We start from the raw sequence: 18,465 nt of genomic DNA on the forward strand, positions 1-18,465 counted from the left end.
GCAATTGCACAGTGCCAGCACTAACATGCTGCCGTACAAAATGACAATCGATCTCGATGTGCTTAGTGCGCTCATGAAACACATCATTTCGAGAAATCTGAATGGCACTCTGACTATCACAATGAAGATCGGTGGCAGGCGGTTGAGGAATGCCAAGATCAGAAAGAAGTCGTCGAATCCAAAGAAGCTCAGAAGTAGAATCAGCAAGCGCACGATACTCTGACTCAGCGCTGGAACGAGAAACAACAGTCTGTTTCTTGCTTCGCCAAGAAATAAGAGAATCACCCAAGAAGAAACAATAACCAGTGATGGAGCGTCGGTCAGTGGGATCGCCTGCCCAATCAGCATCAGAGTAACCAGTGAGTACCAATGATGAATCAGCAGAGAAGTGAAGACCATGTAGGAGAGTGCCCTTAACATAGCGGAGAATACGTAATACAGCAGAGTGATGAGCTGTACAGGGACTAGTCATGAACTGACTAACGATGTGAACTGCATGAGCTATATCAGGACGAGTGACTGTCAGATATATCAGGGAGCCCACTAACTGACGATAGAGCGTGGGGTCCTCAAGAGGGGCGCCATCGAGAGGAGTGAAACGACAGTCTGCCTCAAGTGGAGTCGAGGCAGTCTTGCTGTCAGTCAGGCCAGCACGGGAGATGAGGTCAGAAGCATACTTTGCCTGGGACAAATAGATACCATCTGCCGTGTCGGAAATCTCAAGACCTAGAAAGTAACGCAGCTTACCAAGACACTTCATATCAAAATGCTGATGAAGATAGGTCTGCAAATCAGATATTCCAGAGGCATCGTCTCCAGTGATCACCATATCATCAACATATAATAATAGAATAATAATCCCGGATGAGGAGCGACGAATGAATAAAGCAGAGTCATAGGGAGAGGCGGTAAACCCATACTGAATAAGTGCTGAGCTGAACTTGGCGAACCAAGCTCGTGGTGCCTGCTTCAGACCATAAAGAGCACGACGTAGCTTACATACCTTCCCCGAAATGTCTGAACCCGGCGGCGGACTCATATAAACCTCCTCAGAAAGATCTCCATGAAGAAAAGCATTCTTCACATCCAACTGGTGAAGAGACCATCGACGAGCAGCAGCAATAGCCAAAAGACAACGTAGAGAAGTCAAACGGGCAACAGGAGCAAATGTCTCTTCATAGTCAATGTCATACTCCTGTAAGAAACCTCTGGCCACGAGACGAGCTTTGTAGCGCTCAACAGATCCATCAGAATTTGTTTTGATCTTGTAAACCCATTTGCAGTTAATAGGTTTCTTGCCAGGTGGTAGATCAACGATATCCCAAGTCCCAGTCTTCTCAAGAGCCTGCAGTTCCTCAGACATAGCCTCACGCCACAATGGATCACAGTTTGCCTCACGAAAGGTCCTAGGCTCATGGTTAGATAGAATGGCAGAGAAACAATGGTAATCAAGGAGATGAGAAGGAGGACGACTTACACGGGTTGAACGTCGACCAGTGGCAGCAGGGACTTGAGATACTTGTTCAGGAGACGCAGATGAGTCAGCTTGAGGTGACGGGGAAGCATCGACAGTGTCAACAGGAATCTGTGTGAGCTCGGGACCTGCAAAAGAAGGAGATGGATCCAAAACAAAGAAAGGGGAATCAGTTGGTGACGGGGAAGCATCGATAGTGTCAACAGGAATCTGTGTGAGCTCGGGACCTGCAGAAGAAGGAGATGGATCCAAAACAAAGAAAGGGGAATCAGTCTGAAAAGGAATGGTAAACTTGGACTCAGAAGAGAACATCTTATGTTCCCAAAAGGTGACATGACGAGAAATACGAATTCGATTTGACACAGGATCCCAACAACGATAGCCCTTATGTTCTACCCCATATCCCAACAAACAACACAGACGATTCTGAGGCTCCAATTTGTTTCGTTCATGTGGGGGAAGGTGGACGAAACTGACACAGCCAAACGGACGAAGAATGGAGTAATCTGGTGGCTGACCAAAGAGCTTCTCGTAAGGAATGACATCCTGAAGTACAGAAGAAGGCATCCGGTTGATTGTATAGACAGCAGTAAGGGCAGCTTCTCCCCAAAACCGATCAGGACACGAAGCAGAAAGGAGCATGGCACGAACAGTATCTAGAATGTGCCTATGTTTACGTTCAGCCCTACCATTTTGTTGTGAAGTGTAAGGACATGAGCGCTGAACAACAGTGCCCTGGGCAGAAAGAAAATTGAGAAAGGTAGAATCATTATATTCCAAAGCATTGTCAGTGCGGAGTGTTTTAATAGGACATGAGAATTGTGTTTGAATCATTTTTGCAAAAGTGGAGTAAGTAGAGGCAAGTTCAGAACGATTTTTCAAAAAATAAATCCAAGTAAATCGGGAATAATCATCAACAAAGATTACAAAATATCGATAACCTTTAAACGTACCAACAGGAGAGGGTCCCCAAATATCTGAGTGAACTAGGGAAAAAGGTTTATCAGCAATAGAATGATTATTTGAGAAAGAAAGTGCTGGCTGTTTGCCAAGCTTGCAATGCACACAATCAAAGGATTCAAATTTAATAGAACCAAAAAAACCTTTAGCAGCAAGAGATCGGAGATTATGTGATGAAGCATGCCCAAGTCTGAGATGCCACTGATAGATGGAAGAAGGAGAAACGACAGCAGAGATAGAAGAAAAGGGTTGAAGGGAACAAAGCTCAAACAGGCGACCCTTCTTGCGCCCCGTCCCAAGAATCTGGCCCGTCTGCGAATCCTGAACCTGTACACCAGAAGACGTGAAAATAACAGTAAGTCCCTGCTCAACCAACTGACCAATAGAAACAAGGTTTAATGTTAAATGGGGAATGTAGTAGACATCTTGGAGAGATGGTGAAGTGGCATGACCAATGTGTGTGATATGCATGGGGGCACCATTTGCAGTGTGAATGGGAGGCGAAGTGGTGAGAGGTTTTAGAGAATGTAATAGATTAATGTTAGAGGTCATATGGTTGCAACAAGCAGAATCTAAGAACCATTGTCGGTTACCTGATGTGGTGGCTAATGAAGGATTAGTAGATAAAACCTGAGTGAGCAGTTTATAGATATCCATAAGGGTGGGAGTAGTGGACTGAGGCGGCTGCAAAACATTTGTGACGGCGGCCATGGAGGAGGAAGAGCCAACTGTAGAGGATATGCGACTCAGTTTTGGGCAGTTCTGACGGACATGACCCTTTTTGTGGCAATAACGACACTCAATGTTCGGGCAATGAGTGTAAGCATGATCAGCATTCGGACAACGACGACATCTAGCAGACTTGTCCGATCGAGCATCCTTGCAAGCATTAACACGATCCATATTGAGAGACATAAAGTAGATTTGGAGCCCCTGACAGCAAGTGGAAGAAAGCCCGAACAGAGATGAAATATTGCGGTGAGTTGACGGCAGTATCTTCTCTGCACGAACAAGGCACGAACAAGGCACGAACAGGACACGCATGCAAATGCTATTCAGATTGATCTTATGCGGAGCGGCGACCTGAAGGAGAGGAGCTCCACAGAAAATCGAGGATAAGCACACACGGCTGTTCCTGCCAGAAACCAGGGCAAGCTTACCAATGCTGCTCCGGAGAAGCCCAAGCCCAAGGCGAATGACGCCCCGGCGAAGAAGGCGGAAGAAAAGAGGAAGTCTCAGGCGAAGCCTAAGCCAAAGATGGTGGCTGTGTCTGCGAAGGTTGCCAAGTCCACGAGAAAGGATACCTCGCGTAAGAGAGTTGCAGCTCCGCAGAACCCTTCGACGCCGGCGAAGAAGCCGAACAGAGATGGTGGCGGCGGCACCGAAGAGAAGGAACAGGGGCGCTGAGTTAAAAAAGAATTAGAGGATTAGGGCATTGCTCTGATACCATGTCAGAATAATTTTATTAATTGAATGAAATAAACAATGAGGATTACAGCCATATATATAGATGGTTAGGGCAGACCAAGTTATATGACCGGGTCACACAATATTAATATTCTAACAGTCATCAAGAAGCAATCATCACAACAATGTCAAAATGTGATAACAAAATAGCAAATGATCGATTGCAGGTAAAGAAGTTAGTCAATGGTTATAGAAGTTACCATAATTGTACATTTTGATTGTGTTGATCAGCACATTTCAAACTATGAAATAAATATCAATGCTTATAGAAAACAAAAATGGAAAAAAGTATAGAAAAATGGAAAAATATCAATGCTTTTATTCAGTTTCTAAAAAAGAAAAATCGTCATTAAAGTTCACACCACCACATGACAGAAAGAATTAAGTGTAAGAAATTACAAGGTGCATGAACTTAAAACATTTTCAGCTAAACTTAGAGAATCAGCAGGGCAACAAATGAAGCAAGGATGCTACAGAACAGGGATGGAATAGAGAAAGAAGCATGGGGGAAGAGACCAAGACTTTACAGCTAAACTTACATTTAGATTGAATTATATAAGTTTCAGTTCCTGAAACAAGACTTAATTACTTTGTTTGTGCAGATATGTTCCTATGATTTTGATTACTTCTTGAAGTATTCGGATACAACCTTTAGGGTAGTTGCAGACAATTATGTAACTGATGATAGTGGAACTGGTGTTGTTCACTGTGCTGCTGCTTTTGATGAAGATGATTACCGTGTTTGTGTTGCTTCTGGTATAATCAAGGCCAGTATTTGTATATTGTTTCTGGTTGTTCAATATGATTGTCATTTTGGATCACATTTTGGATCAAATTGCTTCTGAATATTGTTTCTGGTTCTTTTAATTGTTTAAAGCAGCTTATTTAAGCATGTGGATAGTTTCATTTTTTTTATTAGTATTAGTTATTAGTTAACATGGCATTGAGTATTTGTGAAATGCATGCATATTTAGGCTTAGCTCCCAGTGAATCTAAATAAAAACCTGTAATTCATATTAGGCTTAACTATAGAGAATGAGATTCCAACACCAGCATGTTCAAAGTTGAAGGAATAAATATCAACAATCTGGAAGTAAAGCTTTCTTTAATTCAAGAGCACTTAAATGAGAAATAACAATCAATATATTCTGGATGAACCTTATTGGTCATTAACTAAGACTAAGAACATCAAAGTTGTCTCAATTGTGAAGTTAACTACAATCCTATGCTATACTCACTGAAGGATGATCCCTGTGCAGTTAATTCCGTCTCTAATTAGCGACGGAATATTAATTCCGTCCCTAACTAGCAACGGAATATTAATTACGTCGCTAGTTTTTAATTGCAGACAAATTTATTTTATCGCGCCTTTAGCGATGGAAATAATATTCCGTCGCTATTCCGTCTCTAAATTGCGACGGAATTTCAATTTCGTCTCTATTTAGAGACGGAATAGCGACGGAACATTATTTCCGTCTCTAAAGTCATGATTAGAGACGGATAAATTAAATCCGTCTCTAAAATTAACGACGGAATTAAGTTCCGTCGCTAATTCCGTCGCTATTTCGTGGTATTTTTGTGGTGATTGTTTCTAGTCAACTCAATTGGATATCACTTCAACATGTTCTTCAAACAATTATATCTTCAATCGACTTGATCCATCTTCAATTGACTCAGATGGTTAAGTTTTTGACGATATCTTCAAATGATTGTTTCTCCATTCGAGTACTTTGACCATCAGTCTACTCACTTGGATAAACCTATGAACTTGTCACTATTGATGTAGTTCATGTTGACTCCAAAGACCATTAGTTGACTAAGTAATATAGCCACAAACCTTATCTTACAAAGACAAAGTCATATAATCATTTTGGCTTATTCAAATTTAAATCATGAATACAATCAACTAGGTAGTTCACTCAAGCAACTTCAGTCAATTGATTTCCCATTCACTTGACTCAAGCCTAAATTAGAAACCTTCTAAGAAATGGCATGCGGATAGTTTATTAGTGCAATCATTCCCCAAGTGGATAAGTCTAACTATATAATTTTGTTGTATTTTGCAAAGGTTTAAAATTAAGTTCATATTGTGTTACTCATATAATGTGTGTGCAAGTGCAATTACTTGACAGTTATAGTATAGGAGCATTGCTTGAAGTTCAAGTGGATCAAATTGATCAAACATTTGGTAGGAAAGTCTTATAGATGTTAGCAGATGGTTGAAGTCCAAGCAGATCGACATTAAGTAGACATTTTTCAAAAAAATTAGTCTAACAAATGTTAGTAGAGAAGTTCAAGTGAATCAAGATCGACTAAATATTTGATGAATTAGTAGATAAGAAAGACCTAGAGGTGAGGTCTCTTAATATTTAAAAATTTACAGTAGATCAAGGTCGACCGCATACCTAGCATGCAAAAAGTCCTAGAGGTTGGCATGTGAGTTGTGCGAGACTGAGTAACCTACATTTAGAGTGTTGGGTAGTTCTCTGACTTAAGATGTAACTTGGCTAAGAATAAGTCAATCAATTGATGGTCAATTCAGTCAAAATCTATAATTAGTGGATTAGGAAGTCGAATGAAGATAGAAAACTCACAAATAGAAAGATTTTATTTCCAGTTGAATTGATTGGATGGTAGTTCAAAGACTAATATTTGTTTAATTAACTAGATAGTTGACTAAGCAAGAATTTTTTAGATTAATTTTTTTTTCTAATTGAATAGATTGATATCTTATATCAATTGATTAATGATTAGTTAGTCAATTAAGTAATAGAATGAAGCTTTGTTTCAAGCAAACAAAAATTTTAATTTATAAAAAAGTCAATTAAATAGTTAATTGAAGCCAAGTTAATTGATTGAGGAGTGAGTGAGTTAAATATATATTCAAAAATAATTATACCATTAAACATGATTTCATCTAGAGAAGTTGGTTGTCTTAATAAAAAATGATACAATATTAAATCGACTAATGAGATTCAAACAATTAATTACATCAAAACAATCCAACTTAAGTCAGTGAGCTTTTCAACATATGAGTGAACTGATAATTATAAAAGTCAATTAGCATGAATAATAGGTCTCAAAAAGGCTTTGAATTGATTAAAATTAATAGTTAATAAAAATTAATTTTACATTTATGTAAAGATGAAATTCGTCACCCTAACGGTTCTACACGGTCGCCCTCACGATCATCTGTGAACAGATAATCAAGAAGTTGTAGTTAGCCACGACGGAGAAGCGCATTGTCTCGACTTCGTCAAGATTCGAATCCTTGCTTACTTCTGCAATTCTTCTCCGTCATCATCAACTCAGTTATGTCCCAGGACAAAATTTTTTTTTACATAAATCAAGTTTCAATTAATAAAATTTTAAAATAATTGACTGACATTAATACACTATAACTATCCAAGTTTATCCATGGTCATTTTAAGAGCTATAAAAATAAAGTCACTATTTTAAAAATTTTCAAATAAATTCACTCTTAAATTGACATTTAAAAAAAAATCAACTTGTGATTTTTTTTTTAAAAAAAGAAATGAATTGATTATGGTGATATTTGATTAATCCAAATATACAAATGGCCCCATGTAAATAATTATCAATCCTTTTGTAATTAGCATGAATAAAGAAGTTCACTAATCTTTCTCTTTCTCCAGCAAGAAGGTGAGGGTGTTCGAGCTAGGGTTCGACGCCGCTGCGAAAGGTAAATCTCTATTCTGATTGCTTTGGCCATACGAAGGTTTTCGCAGATCGCCCACTTCTGTTCAAGTTCTGAGTCATTCAAAAGTTTCTGTGCTTCCGACTATCTGAATCTTACGTTGAACGAGTTCAACTTTGTCTCTTGTTTTTTTCTCAGATTATTTTTGTTTTTTCGGTTTGTATAGTTGATGGAACCTCTTGTACAGTCCTTGATATTTGGTTTGCATAGTTTGTGGTTGGCAATCCATAGATTGTTTCATATCCAGGCAGAAAAATATGTATTTTGGCCAAATATAGTTCTTGTTTGCTTATTGATTGCTCCGGATGGGGCAATATGTGTGCTTCAGCCTGTAACACAAAAAAAAATTCATAAATTTTGCCTCAAAGCTACCCTTTTGCTGAATCTGTAGCCATTTACTGCTTCTTTTGATCTGAGTTTTAAGAGATTCTATGTGAATATAGTACTTGGTATGCTTGACGAGTTATGCTTTCCTCTTTTAGGCAACATGGGTTGTTCTTATTCTTGTTCATGTCAAATCAAACTAATCTCAGCACATTTTAAGTGGTTAAATTGCCTGACTCCCACACTCAAAAGATGTTATTCGAATTTCATCCTTCTAAAGTTATTATTGTTCCTTTTCATTTGGGATGTCTCCAGATCGCAAGCCAAAGTAGGTGGGAATGCTGAAAGGTGTTCATGTCAATTTCTTGTCAATTTTTTAAAGCATATGAGGCCATTTGCCAAAATGCATGGCCTATACCCATTATTCCTTGGAGATACAGAGCGTGTAGTAATCGCCTTCATAAGAAGGGTAGCATTATCCATCAACAAAGGATCGGCGAGCCTTCTGTGGTAGGTGATGACCATCATTGTGATGATGGAAGGTGTTTGCTCTTCTTGACAAAATTCCATCCAAGGAGTTTTGTGTAATTAAATGTAAATGGATCACAAACAGACCATATTGATGCGGAGATATGAACTAGGGAGATTGTTAGGACAAGGAACATTTGCTAAGGTATACCGTGCTAAAAATCTTCAAAGTGGTCAAATTGTTGCTATAAAGATGATTGACAAAAGGACTGTAATGCGAGATGGTCTTGTTCAGCAAATCAAACGTGAGATATCTGTGATGAGATTGGTGAGGCATCCACACATTGTTCAGCTTTTTGAGGTAATGGCCAGCAAGTCCAAAATTTACTTTGTTATGGAATATGCAAAAGGTGGCGAACTATTTCAGAAGGTGGCCAAAGGCAGGCTTCGAGAGGATGTTGCACGGAAATACTTTCAACAGCTAATAAGTGCAGTGGATTTCTGTCACAGCAGAGGTGTTTACCATCGTGATCTAAAGCCTGAAAACTTGCTACTGGATGAGAATGAGAACTTGAAGGTATCTGATTTTGGCTTGAGTGCTCTTGTTGACTCTAAAAGACAGGATGGCTTACTCCACACAACCTGTGGCACTCCAGCTTATGTTGCTCCTGAGGTTATCAGAAACATGGGATATGATGGTGCAAAAGCCGATATATGGTCCTGTGGAGTGATTCTTTTTGTGTTTTTGGCTGGTTACCTCCCTTTCCAATTCAATGATTCAAATGTGATGGAAATGTACAAGAAGATTGGAAAAGGAGAGCTTAAGTATCCTAGCTGGTTCACTCCTGATGTTCGCAAGCTGATAACTAAAATTCTGGATCCTAATCCACGCACCAGGATTTCTATTGCAAAAATAAAGGAAAATCAATGGTTCAAAAAAGGATTTGTTGACAGAAAATTGCAAAGTGAAGAAGAAACAATAGGAGATGTTCCCAGTGATGTGGCTGAAGTTTTTGGCTCCTTCAATGGCAGCATGGGTGAAGAAAAGCAGGAAACTTTTCCGGTTAAGAACATGAATGCTTTTCATATCATTTCTCTTGCTTCAGGATTTGACCTGTCAAATTTATTTGACAAAAGTGAGCAGAAGAAAGAAATATGGTTCACCTCTAGGAAGCCTGTATCTACCATTCAAGATAAGCTAAAGGACATTGCAAAGGCTTTGAAGTTGAAATTTAAGAAGAATAATGATGGGGCTTTCAAACTAGAGTCTCTGAAAGAAGGGAGGAAGGGCATTACAACCATTGAGGCAGAGATCTTTGAGGCAGCTCCGTCCTTTCACTTTGTGGAAATGAGAAAGTCAAGTGGTGATACTCAGGAGTACCAGAAGCTCCTGAAAGAGGACATAAGGCCTTCCCTTCAGGATATTGTCTGGGTCTGGCAAGGTGAATAGGCACACATCTTCGGTAGCCAAATCTTAATTGTTTAGATCATCATCTAAAATCATTCTGGCAATTCTTGTGGTCTTCTGTTCAAATTCCCAAATATTTGATCCTTGTCAGCTAGAAATAAGCATCTGACCTTTGTCTTATTGTTACTGTTCTAGATGAAAAGTGAGATGATACATCTGGTTTAATTTGTTCATTTAGTTCGAAAACAGGAAAAGATCATGACTGTGCAGATTCTAGATCAAGTCTTGGGCTCAGCCTGTCAATTATGCTTGCAGATCACTGGATCAAACAATTGCAAGATGACCACATCAGATCATCAGATGATCAAGCAATCTGGCCGAGATATATTGATACACTGTAACTCGAGTCTTTTGTTTAAGTTGAGTTGTATCTAGTGTTAAGTTTTTTTTTTATTGCGCTTTGCAGTGGTATAAAGTTTAATGGTTGGATTTTGTGTAATATAATGTAATAGGACTTGAATCAAGTTGAGCCAGGCATCCAAATTGAAGGATATAAGGGTTTATTCTCTCCCTCAACAAATCTATTACCACTCAAATTGATTTGTTTTCCTCTGGACTCATCGATGGAATCTTCTTGTATGAGAGCTATCAAATATTACAGTTTCTTACTAAGGGATGAATTTAAGCACAAAAGAAAAGAAAGTCTTTAAAAGGATCTTCAGAACTTGAAAGATTTTGAAGTTTTGATCAATCAAATATCTTGAAGTTGTTTAGGCACTGTCTTATCCAAACTATTTAATTGATTGATCTCAAATAATATGATTTTGTTTCTAAGTTTATTAGCTAGAGGTATTGTTCATACACATATTGAGAAGGCCTAAAGCATCAATATAAATATGACATTAGTTGAGTTTAGAAAGTCAAGTTATACCTTTCTACAAGCACAACTATCTCGTGATTTAAGGATTGTGAGGAGATAAATCACAAATCATCATGTGCACAATAAAATTTAAGAGAGTAGATTTTATTATCGAATTCCCATTCTTTTTCTTTGATGTAGAAAATAAGAGCGTAAAAATCCAAAATTATTTGATCGTCCAAAAAAAATCCCAAATTAAAAGACTGTTAATAATAACAATTATTAATTTAATTACCTGGCTCATGCTCTGTTTTCTGCTTTATGCTTATTCATCGGCATCTTGTTTGCTCACCAGCGCCCTCGTAATCTCCAAGCACAGCTCCGCGTTCCGACCGGCGAACGCCTCGAATTCCGGCGAGAACACCACCACCTTCCGCCTGCTCCACAACCACCCTTATCGCCTGCTTCTTCAGCTCCACGCTGGAGCATCGGTGCGCCGCGTCCAGCACGTCCAGCGCGTTACCGGCGTGGAGGTCCGCGATAACCCGCCGCTCGCAGGACTTCCGCAGGAAGGGGATGTCGTACTTGTCGGCCGCGCTGAGCAGGGAGAGCACGGTCGAGAAGGTCTCCTGCTCCGCCGGCGGAAGCTCGCCGGAGTAGAGGAACTCAAGCAGGTGCTGCAGCTCGCAATGCGTTAGCTCTGGGAGAGTGATGATGCCTCCGCTGGCGAGCGCGGCCTTGCAGTCGTCGGCGAGCAGCATGGTCTTGAAGATTTCGGATTTAGAAGCCTGCGACAAGTTCAATTTGCCGTAAAATCAAAACGAATATGCGAATGCACAAATCCATGCGTCGCACCAGCACTGCTCGATGGGCTGGAACTGGTTGGCCGTCGCCGGCCTTCACCAAAATGTCGGTGTGCAACCCTTCTTGCAGCGCCGCCAACCCATCAAGAAAAGCCACCTCTCGTTCGCCCTCCCTTGCATCTCCTTCGCCCTCCCTTGCATCTCCTTCATCTTCTCGAATGCACCTCGAATCCCCTGCACAGCACCAGAATCTGATATCGATCTTGTTTTCATTCCATAAAAATGAAAGGGGAACATCTGCATGCCTTGGGTGGCAGGGAGTCGGAGCCGAGAGAAGTGGTGGTGGCGGCGCCGCCGCTGCCATCCAGATCGTACGAGAAGACCAGCATGCTCATTGCGGCGTCGTAGCAGGCGTCGCAAATGGTCTTCCTCGTCAGAGGGTAATCATACATCACCGTCACCGTCCCCGTCCCGGTCCTACATATGCTGCAGTCCATCGTCAATTTTGGATGTAGAGAGAGAGAGAAAGAGATGGATCAGAACTCTGTCACCGTCGAAGATTTTTATATGCATGAGCACGGATAAATGTAGGGCAAAGCCAAAGCGTCAGCCGCCGCAGCTTGTGAAGCCGAAGCGTCAGCCGCCGCAGCTTGTGAAGCCGAAGCGTCAGCCGCCGCTTGTGGTCTTCGTCCAGAATTATTATAACTTAGTTAAAATTATTAAAATCATCAAAAATCACTTTAAAATTATTAATATAATTACTGCTAACTATAACAATGTTAATATAATTTTGACCTTATTAAAATAATTTTAATTAAATTTAAATAATTTTGATTAAATTATTAATATTTTTATATAGAAATATTATATATATATAATATTTTTGATAAGTTAAATTAAAAAAAAATAATTTCTTTTAATCTGTTGTAGCTATTATGATTACATAGGATTGCAAATTATTCTGTAATTATAATAATACTGAATGCATCAATTGTTAGTTCAGCTATTTTCAGTACTCCTCACTATTTTAAAATATTAAGGAAAGGCTTTTCCAAATAAATAAAATATTGATAATATGATAAACAACTATATTATAAGTTTAAAATTAATTATATAATGTAAACTCAATTTTTTTAGTAATATGAAACAGAATATTAATGTTTTTATGAATGTCATAAAATATTATTTCTGTTAAAAAAATAATAGAAATCAAAGTCATAAATTTTATAGGTTTATGAGAATTCTTTAAAAAATGTTGAAATGTAAATTTAAAAATATGATAATTTTGATATTATATAATTGTTAGTCAAAATTGGAATATGATCAGTTTGTAGCATTTGATTATTTTAAAAATATAAATAGGCTCAATGGTCCTTTAGACAAAAGTCAATTTTTTTGAAAAAAATTATTAAAACTATTAAAACATTATTAATTATTAATTGAGTCGTTTAGTCATTTTGAAAATATGAATATGTTGGAACCGATAATATAGTCAGATTTTTTGATCGTCATTAATTTTTTTATACATTGTGTTCATCCATAAAAAATTAATGTCAGTATTGGCTCAAGGCATAGGTGCATGCCTAAGGCCTCCATCAAATTTGGACCGATGATCCTTAATAATTTAATATTATTTTATTTATTTTTTAAGAAAACGTCCCCTTTTAATCATAAATTATATTATTTTTATTTATTTCAGATTGTTTTGAAATATATTATTTTTAATTATATGTGTTATTTTTAAAACCTAATTAACCCTTTATTCATATTTTGATATTGATCTTTCAAAAATACATTTCACAATTATTAATGATTTTTATCTTTTTCTCTCTCTCTCTCTCTCTCTCTCGTCAATGCTTCATATTTTTTTTCGTTTCGTCTCCGGGGCAATGGTGCAATGGTAGGACATCCGAGTTGTAACCTAGGAACTCGCGGTTCGATTCCAGCTACGACTATTTGCTTTCCTTACGCAATCAAAGGATTTTTGGATTGCCCGCCGTATCGCTTCGATTTATCCTGGTGATCGGTGGAAAATATCGGGATGGTCAAATTGAGTCCACGAGACTGAGGATTTATCATTTTCATATTTTTTTAGTTTCTTATTATTTCTTCATTTTTTTCCTTGATAAGAATAAAAAATTAAGATTCGATGTATAATAGAATATTAATTTTTTTAAAAATTCAAATTGATTTTTTTATTACATAAATAAAAAATGACCACTTTTAGATTCTTTATATTTTTTTATGAAAAATTTAGATTTTATATATGACATATCAATTTTAACATATTTTTATTAAACATAGTGTTTAATTCATAATAATACTTTTATAAATTGTTCTTGAGAATAATAGATTATATAGTTTTTTTTTTAAATTTGGATCTATTAGTCATTGAGATGCTCATTCTAATTAATTGAAATAAAAATTATATTTATTTTCTCTTTTATTATTTTTATACAGGTAACAATCGAACTTTAAAGTATTATTAAATTAAAAATATATGATATAAATCAGATTTTATTGTTCAAAGATCTATATTTTTTATTATTTAAATATAAATATATCTATTAAAATAATTTTAGATATACAAAATATATGGAAAAAATTCATATTTTTAATTTGTTTAAAAAAATTAAGTTTGTCGACCCTAAATCAGTATGAAAAAGGATGAAGATAAATATTTAATTTTTTTTAATTTTAAAGTTTTAAATTTTGTTTTTGGCAAGGGTCTCAAATATACTTCAGTTGGCCCTGATTAATGTGCAATAAAAATACATATAAAATAAATACAAATTAGAAGCAAACATAAATACAAATTGATTTAATATGGTTCAAAATCTTGATTCATCCTTTACAACCTACTGTCATGGCGAAATCACGAAATCCTTATCGGATAACTTCAGGAGGTGGAGAAATCTCTTATAACATCTGTTGTTATACAAAGTAACACAAACAAAATAAAGATACAAATGCAAATGAATATAACAAAAATAATAAGTTTATGTTAGTGTAACTTTGTTTTGAGCTCTTTTTTGTTGCTTTAGTTTGTCTTCTGAGATCTGAAAATGCAATAAGGCTTTTCTCCAAAATACCTAAGAATTGACTCTGAAAACCTTTTTGAAACCCTTCTTGTATTGCCTTGGATTGATTTCTGCTTATCAATTGATTGTTCGTCACTATCAGTCGATTGCTCCATTGAATTTGACCATTACACACGTAGAACAGCTCTTATCAGTTTAATCATGAACAGTTGACTAGTATTATTCATCAATCGAGTATAAAATACGAAAAAAATGAGGGTTAATGGATTTCAGGTTTAAAACCGTTAATCTGTTAGGAATTCAATAACCCCCATGACTCTTCTTCTTCCTCCTGTCGCGCCCCTATTTCTTCTTCCCGATCGCGACTTTTCTTCTTCCGCCCGACCCCGACTTTTCTTCTTTCGCCCGACGCGACCCTTTTCTTCTTCCACCAGGTCGTAATTTTCTTCTTTCCCCTTGCCGCGACAACTCCTCTATTTCGCGTCTCCTCCTCTCTGCTCCCCTTCGATCGCGGCGAGCCGCAGTGTCTGCGCGAGATCTGAGAACGCCGATGAAGGGATGAGGAAGATCGGGCGGAAGAGGTAAGGGTTCGACCTAACTTTCGATTTATGCGAGTTTCTAGAGCCTGATTCCATGTTTTTTTAGGAGTTTAGGGCTAGAATTGTGAACAGATTTGTTTGGAATCTTGGATCAAGGCAAACAGTGGATTCTGATCGGATCATGGTCGCTGGAGCCGGAGCAACGAGATAAGCCATAGAACTCAAGGTCTTTTTCTTCCATCACTATATTAGGGTTCGGATTTGGATTCTTAAATGAGAATTGATCAAGAATCTGTGGATGGGCTCGGTTCTGTTCGACAGGGCTGAGATCTTGATGATCGCAACTCAGCCGAAGGTTAGGATGATTTAAACCTAATCTACAAGATTAACTGAGGCTTGATTAGGGTTTAAATTGAATTAGGTTTCAAATTGATAGCAATGTGGCTTGAATTTGGGTTTGATTAGGGAGCAGAGGATTGAAAGTGATCAATGTGATTCGGTTGTGGTTTAATTTCTCATTTAGTCAATCACCTTGATATGTAAATAGCTAAGTTTAAGCCCCGTGGTATAGGACTTTGACTTGCTACTGGACTTCTGGACGGAGATTTTCTTCTGAAATGGATTACTTTCTGAAGGCGGGTATCTCGACTTATCTCTTTAGATATGTCATTTTGATGTGTATGATTTTGCTATGACTAGTAGTAATTTCTATGCTTTTATATCTACCCTGGTATGCTACTACTTAGTATATGTTGTATGTCATTTTTACCGGTTACTTGTTTAGGTTCCATATCACCTTGAAACTTGCCATATATAAATACGTTCATCAGAGTAGTGACATATTATTCCTTACTGGGCATTGATTAGCTACTAGATATACCTTGCATGTATTCCTGGACATATGATACTAAGGTAATTTGATATGCCCAAATTGGTGTGTATTATACAGAGGCATAAATTGATAGGTGTTGCACACATTAGTATCATGAACCATCCTTGTATGAATGCATACTAGCGATCATCGGTTCCTATGTAGTCTGAGCCCATCGCAGTTACATGATCTGCACACACTGCCACTCACGGGTTAGTGGTACATCAGAAGGATATGTGCAATTGCTCTGTCAGGGCTCCACTAGATCGCTTAGGGGTAGTGGTGCTGCAGCGTGGTAGCATACAGGGATCCCTGCTTCATACTGTGAGACAAGGAGATGAGAGCGATGCTTCTCCATGTGATTTGGGGTAGGAGGATAGGTGTACTCCGTCAGCATCCTGTCCACTCGGTCACGCAGGAGCAGTGATGGCAGAGTACACAGTTGTCATAGTCCTACCCACTCGACCTTACCATTGTCAGTGACGGTGGCTGATTGGCGTCAGGGGTGACCATGTCATTGCATCATGTGCCTACTGCATGGATTGCATTTATTTATGCTTGCTGTATTTTGGTTGTTGCATATGTTTGACATGCACATACAAGAGACCTTATGCATTTGGTTTGGTGACCTTGCACCATTGTGTCGAGATAGGTGATTCTGGTATGTACAGCTCATCCGTAGTTTCAGTTTTACATTTCTTACTATCTCTCAGGAGACTGTACTGGTATGATTATTACTGCTAGGGATAGTTTATTATGCATATCTGCTAGATATCTGCTAAGTTCATTGAACTTATCCCTTTGATTTTTATTCTTTTTAGGATGACGTCTGTCTGGAGAGTCGCATTGCTAGTCCCCTATCGAGATGACTTCGATTCTTTTGATTTTGTTTATGTTTTCAGTATTTATGTATCAGAACTTGTTCTATATTGTGTGGATTTTTGTATACATGTTCGGTTTTGGGTGTGCATATTATGTATTTTGTCATGTATGGATTGTGGTCGTGTATGCCTTATGATATACATATTCAGGGAAATTACAATTGTTACAGGGGAGATGCTGTCAAAATTTTCGGACAGTAGTCTCTTGGGGCTGACACAAGTGTCGTAGTCGATCCAAAAATTTTCTATTCAATGCAACAGTGACATCAATCAATTATTACTGCTCACAAATCAATTATTTTCGCTTTAGTTAAGTTCCCAACTCAACTTAAAAACTTTCTGTTTGCTATAATATATCAACAGTCAATTATTACTGTTCATCAATTGACTGATGTCTACCAGTCGAGTTGTTCAACTAAGTTTTAAATATTCTATTTGCTACTAAAATATCATCAGTCGATTATTACGGTAATTGAAACATTGTAGCACTTGATTGATATTATTCCTCAATTGGTCGATGCACTATTCTCCATGTTGAAAATATTATTCACTTCGAATTCTCTTATTCTAAAGGACCCTCATGTCTCCGAAACTTCCTCATGTGATTAGTATTGATTAACCATGACTTATTAGAGCCTCAGCCTTGCCTAGAATCAAATTAACTTCAACCTACTATGACTTTACCCACCTAGCATCCGATTAACATTAACCTATTAGGACTTCTTGTCTCATACCTAATATTCAATCAACTTTGACTTGTCAAAACGTCTTCATTGCCAAACATCCTATTCTCTTTGACCTATTTGGACTTTTGGTCTCATGTCTAAATTCGATCAATCTTGACCGATTAGAACTTCACCATTGTTAAACATCCAATCATCCTTGATCTATTTACATTTATTTTCTTACACTTAACATCCAGTCATCCATGACTTGTCAAGACTTCTATCATTATTAACTATTTAATCATTCATAACTCACATGAACTTCGCTTTTGCCAATTTCTTGTTGGACTTTCAATCGTTATTTGTCAAGTATCCGATCAATCGTGATCTATTTGAACTTTTTTATTATCAAGTCTCTGATCAACCTTGCCCTACTTGATATTTTGCTTAAACATCCACATCAATTTTGGTTAACCAAACCCAAGGTCGATTGCATCGATAATCTCCTTCTCTAACAAATTATCCTTCTATTTATCATCTCGCTCTCATCAATATTCATATTGATCAAACATCAAAATTCAACTCGAGTCAATTCAAATTTGGTCAATTGAGTTTAGTCAACCTTGACTAGAGATCAATTACACCAATCGAATAGACTTTAATGACCTTTTTGAGTGTATCTATCTATTCAAATTTAAATTTTGACTCACATTTTCATCTAATAGTTTTAGCTAAAATTGTTAAATGACTATTTTGACTCATTAATTACTTTTAAAAAATAGGAAAAAACTTAAATAATCTCATAGATGGCATTTATCTATCTATTATCATATTTTGACTCAAATAATTATATAGTAGTTTTGTTCAAAATTGCTACATGATAAATATTTAAGTTATTTGAAATCATGTGTAGACTCCAATTGTATACTTAAGAACTGAAACTCTAACTATTAAGTAGGTTGAAATGGATGAAAAAATATAGGATGA

The 18,465-nt window shown here is 37.3% G+C and overlaps 1 protein-coding gene and 1 pseudogene across 1 annotated transcript; one reads left to right on the forward strand and one right to left on the reverse strand.

Moving 5' to 3' along the window:
- The first annotated feature begins 7,518 nt into the window (after positions 1-7,518).
- LOC141830599 (CBL-interacting protein kinase 18-like) lies at positions 7,519-10,424 on the forward strand. Its single transcript, XM_074718001.1, has 2 exons — positions 7,519-7,604; positions 8,259-10,424. The coding sequence occupies exon 2, from the start codon at positions 8,542-8,544 to the stop codon at positions 9,859-9,861; it is 1,320 nt and encodes a 439-aa protein (XP_074574102.1). The 5' UTR covers positions 7,519-7,604; positions 8,259-8,541; the 3' UTR covers positions 9,862-10,424.
- A 579-nt stretch (positions 10,425-11,003) lies between these two features.
- LOC141831132 (BTB/POZ domain-containing protein At1g01640-like) lies at positions 11,004-11,978 on the reverse strand (annotated as a pseudogene).
- Positions 11,979-18,465: the final 6,487 nt, after the last annotated feature.

This window comes from Curcuma longa, chromosome 6 (assembly GCF_044706935.1).
Source record: "Curcuma longa cultivar G26 ecotype Majalengka, Jawa Barat chromosome 6, ITB_CL_G26_1.1, whole genome shotgun sequence".
NCBI classification, from domain to species: domain Eukaryota; kingdom Viridiplantae; phylum Streptophyta; class Magnoliopsida; order Zingiberales; family Zingiberaceae; genus Curcuma; species Curcuma longa.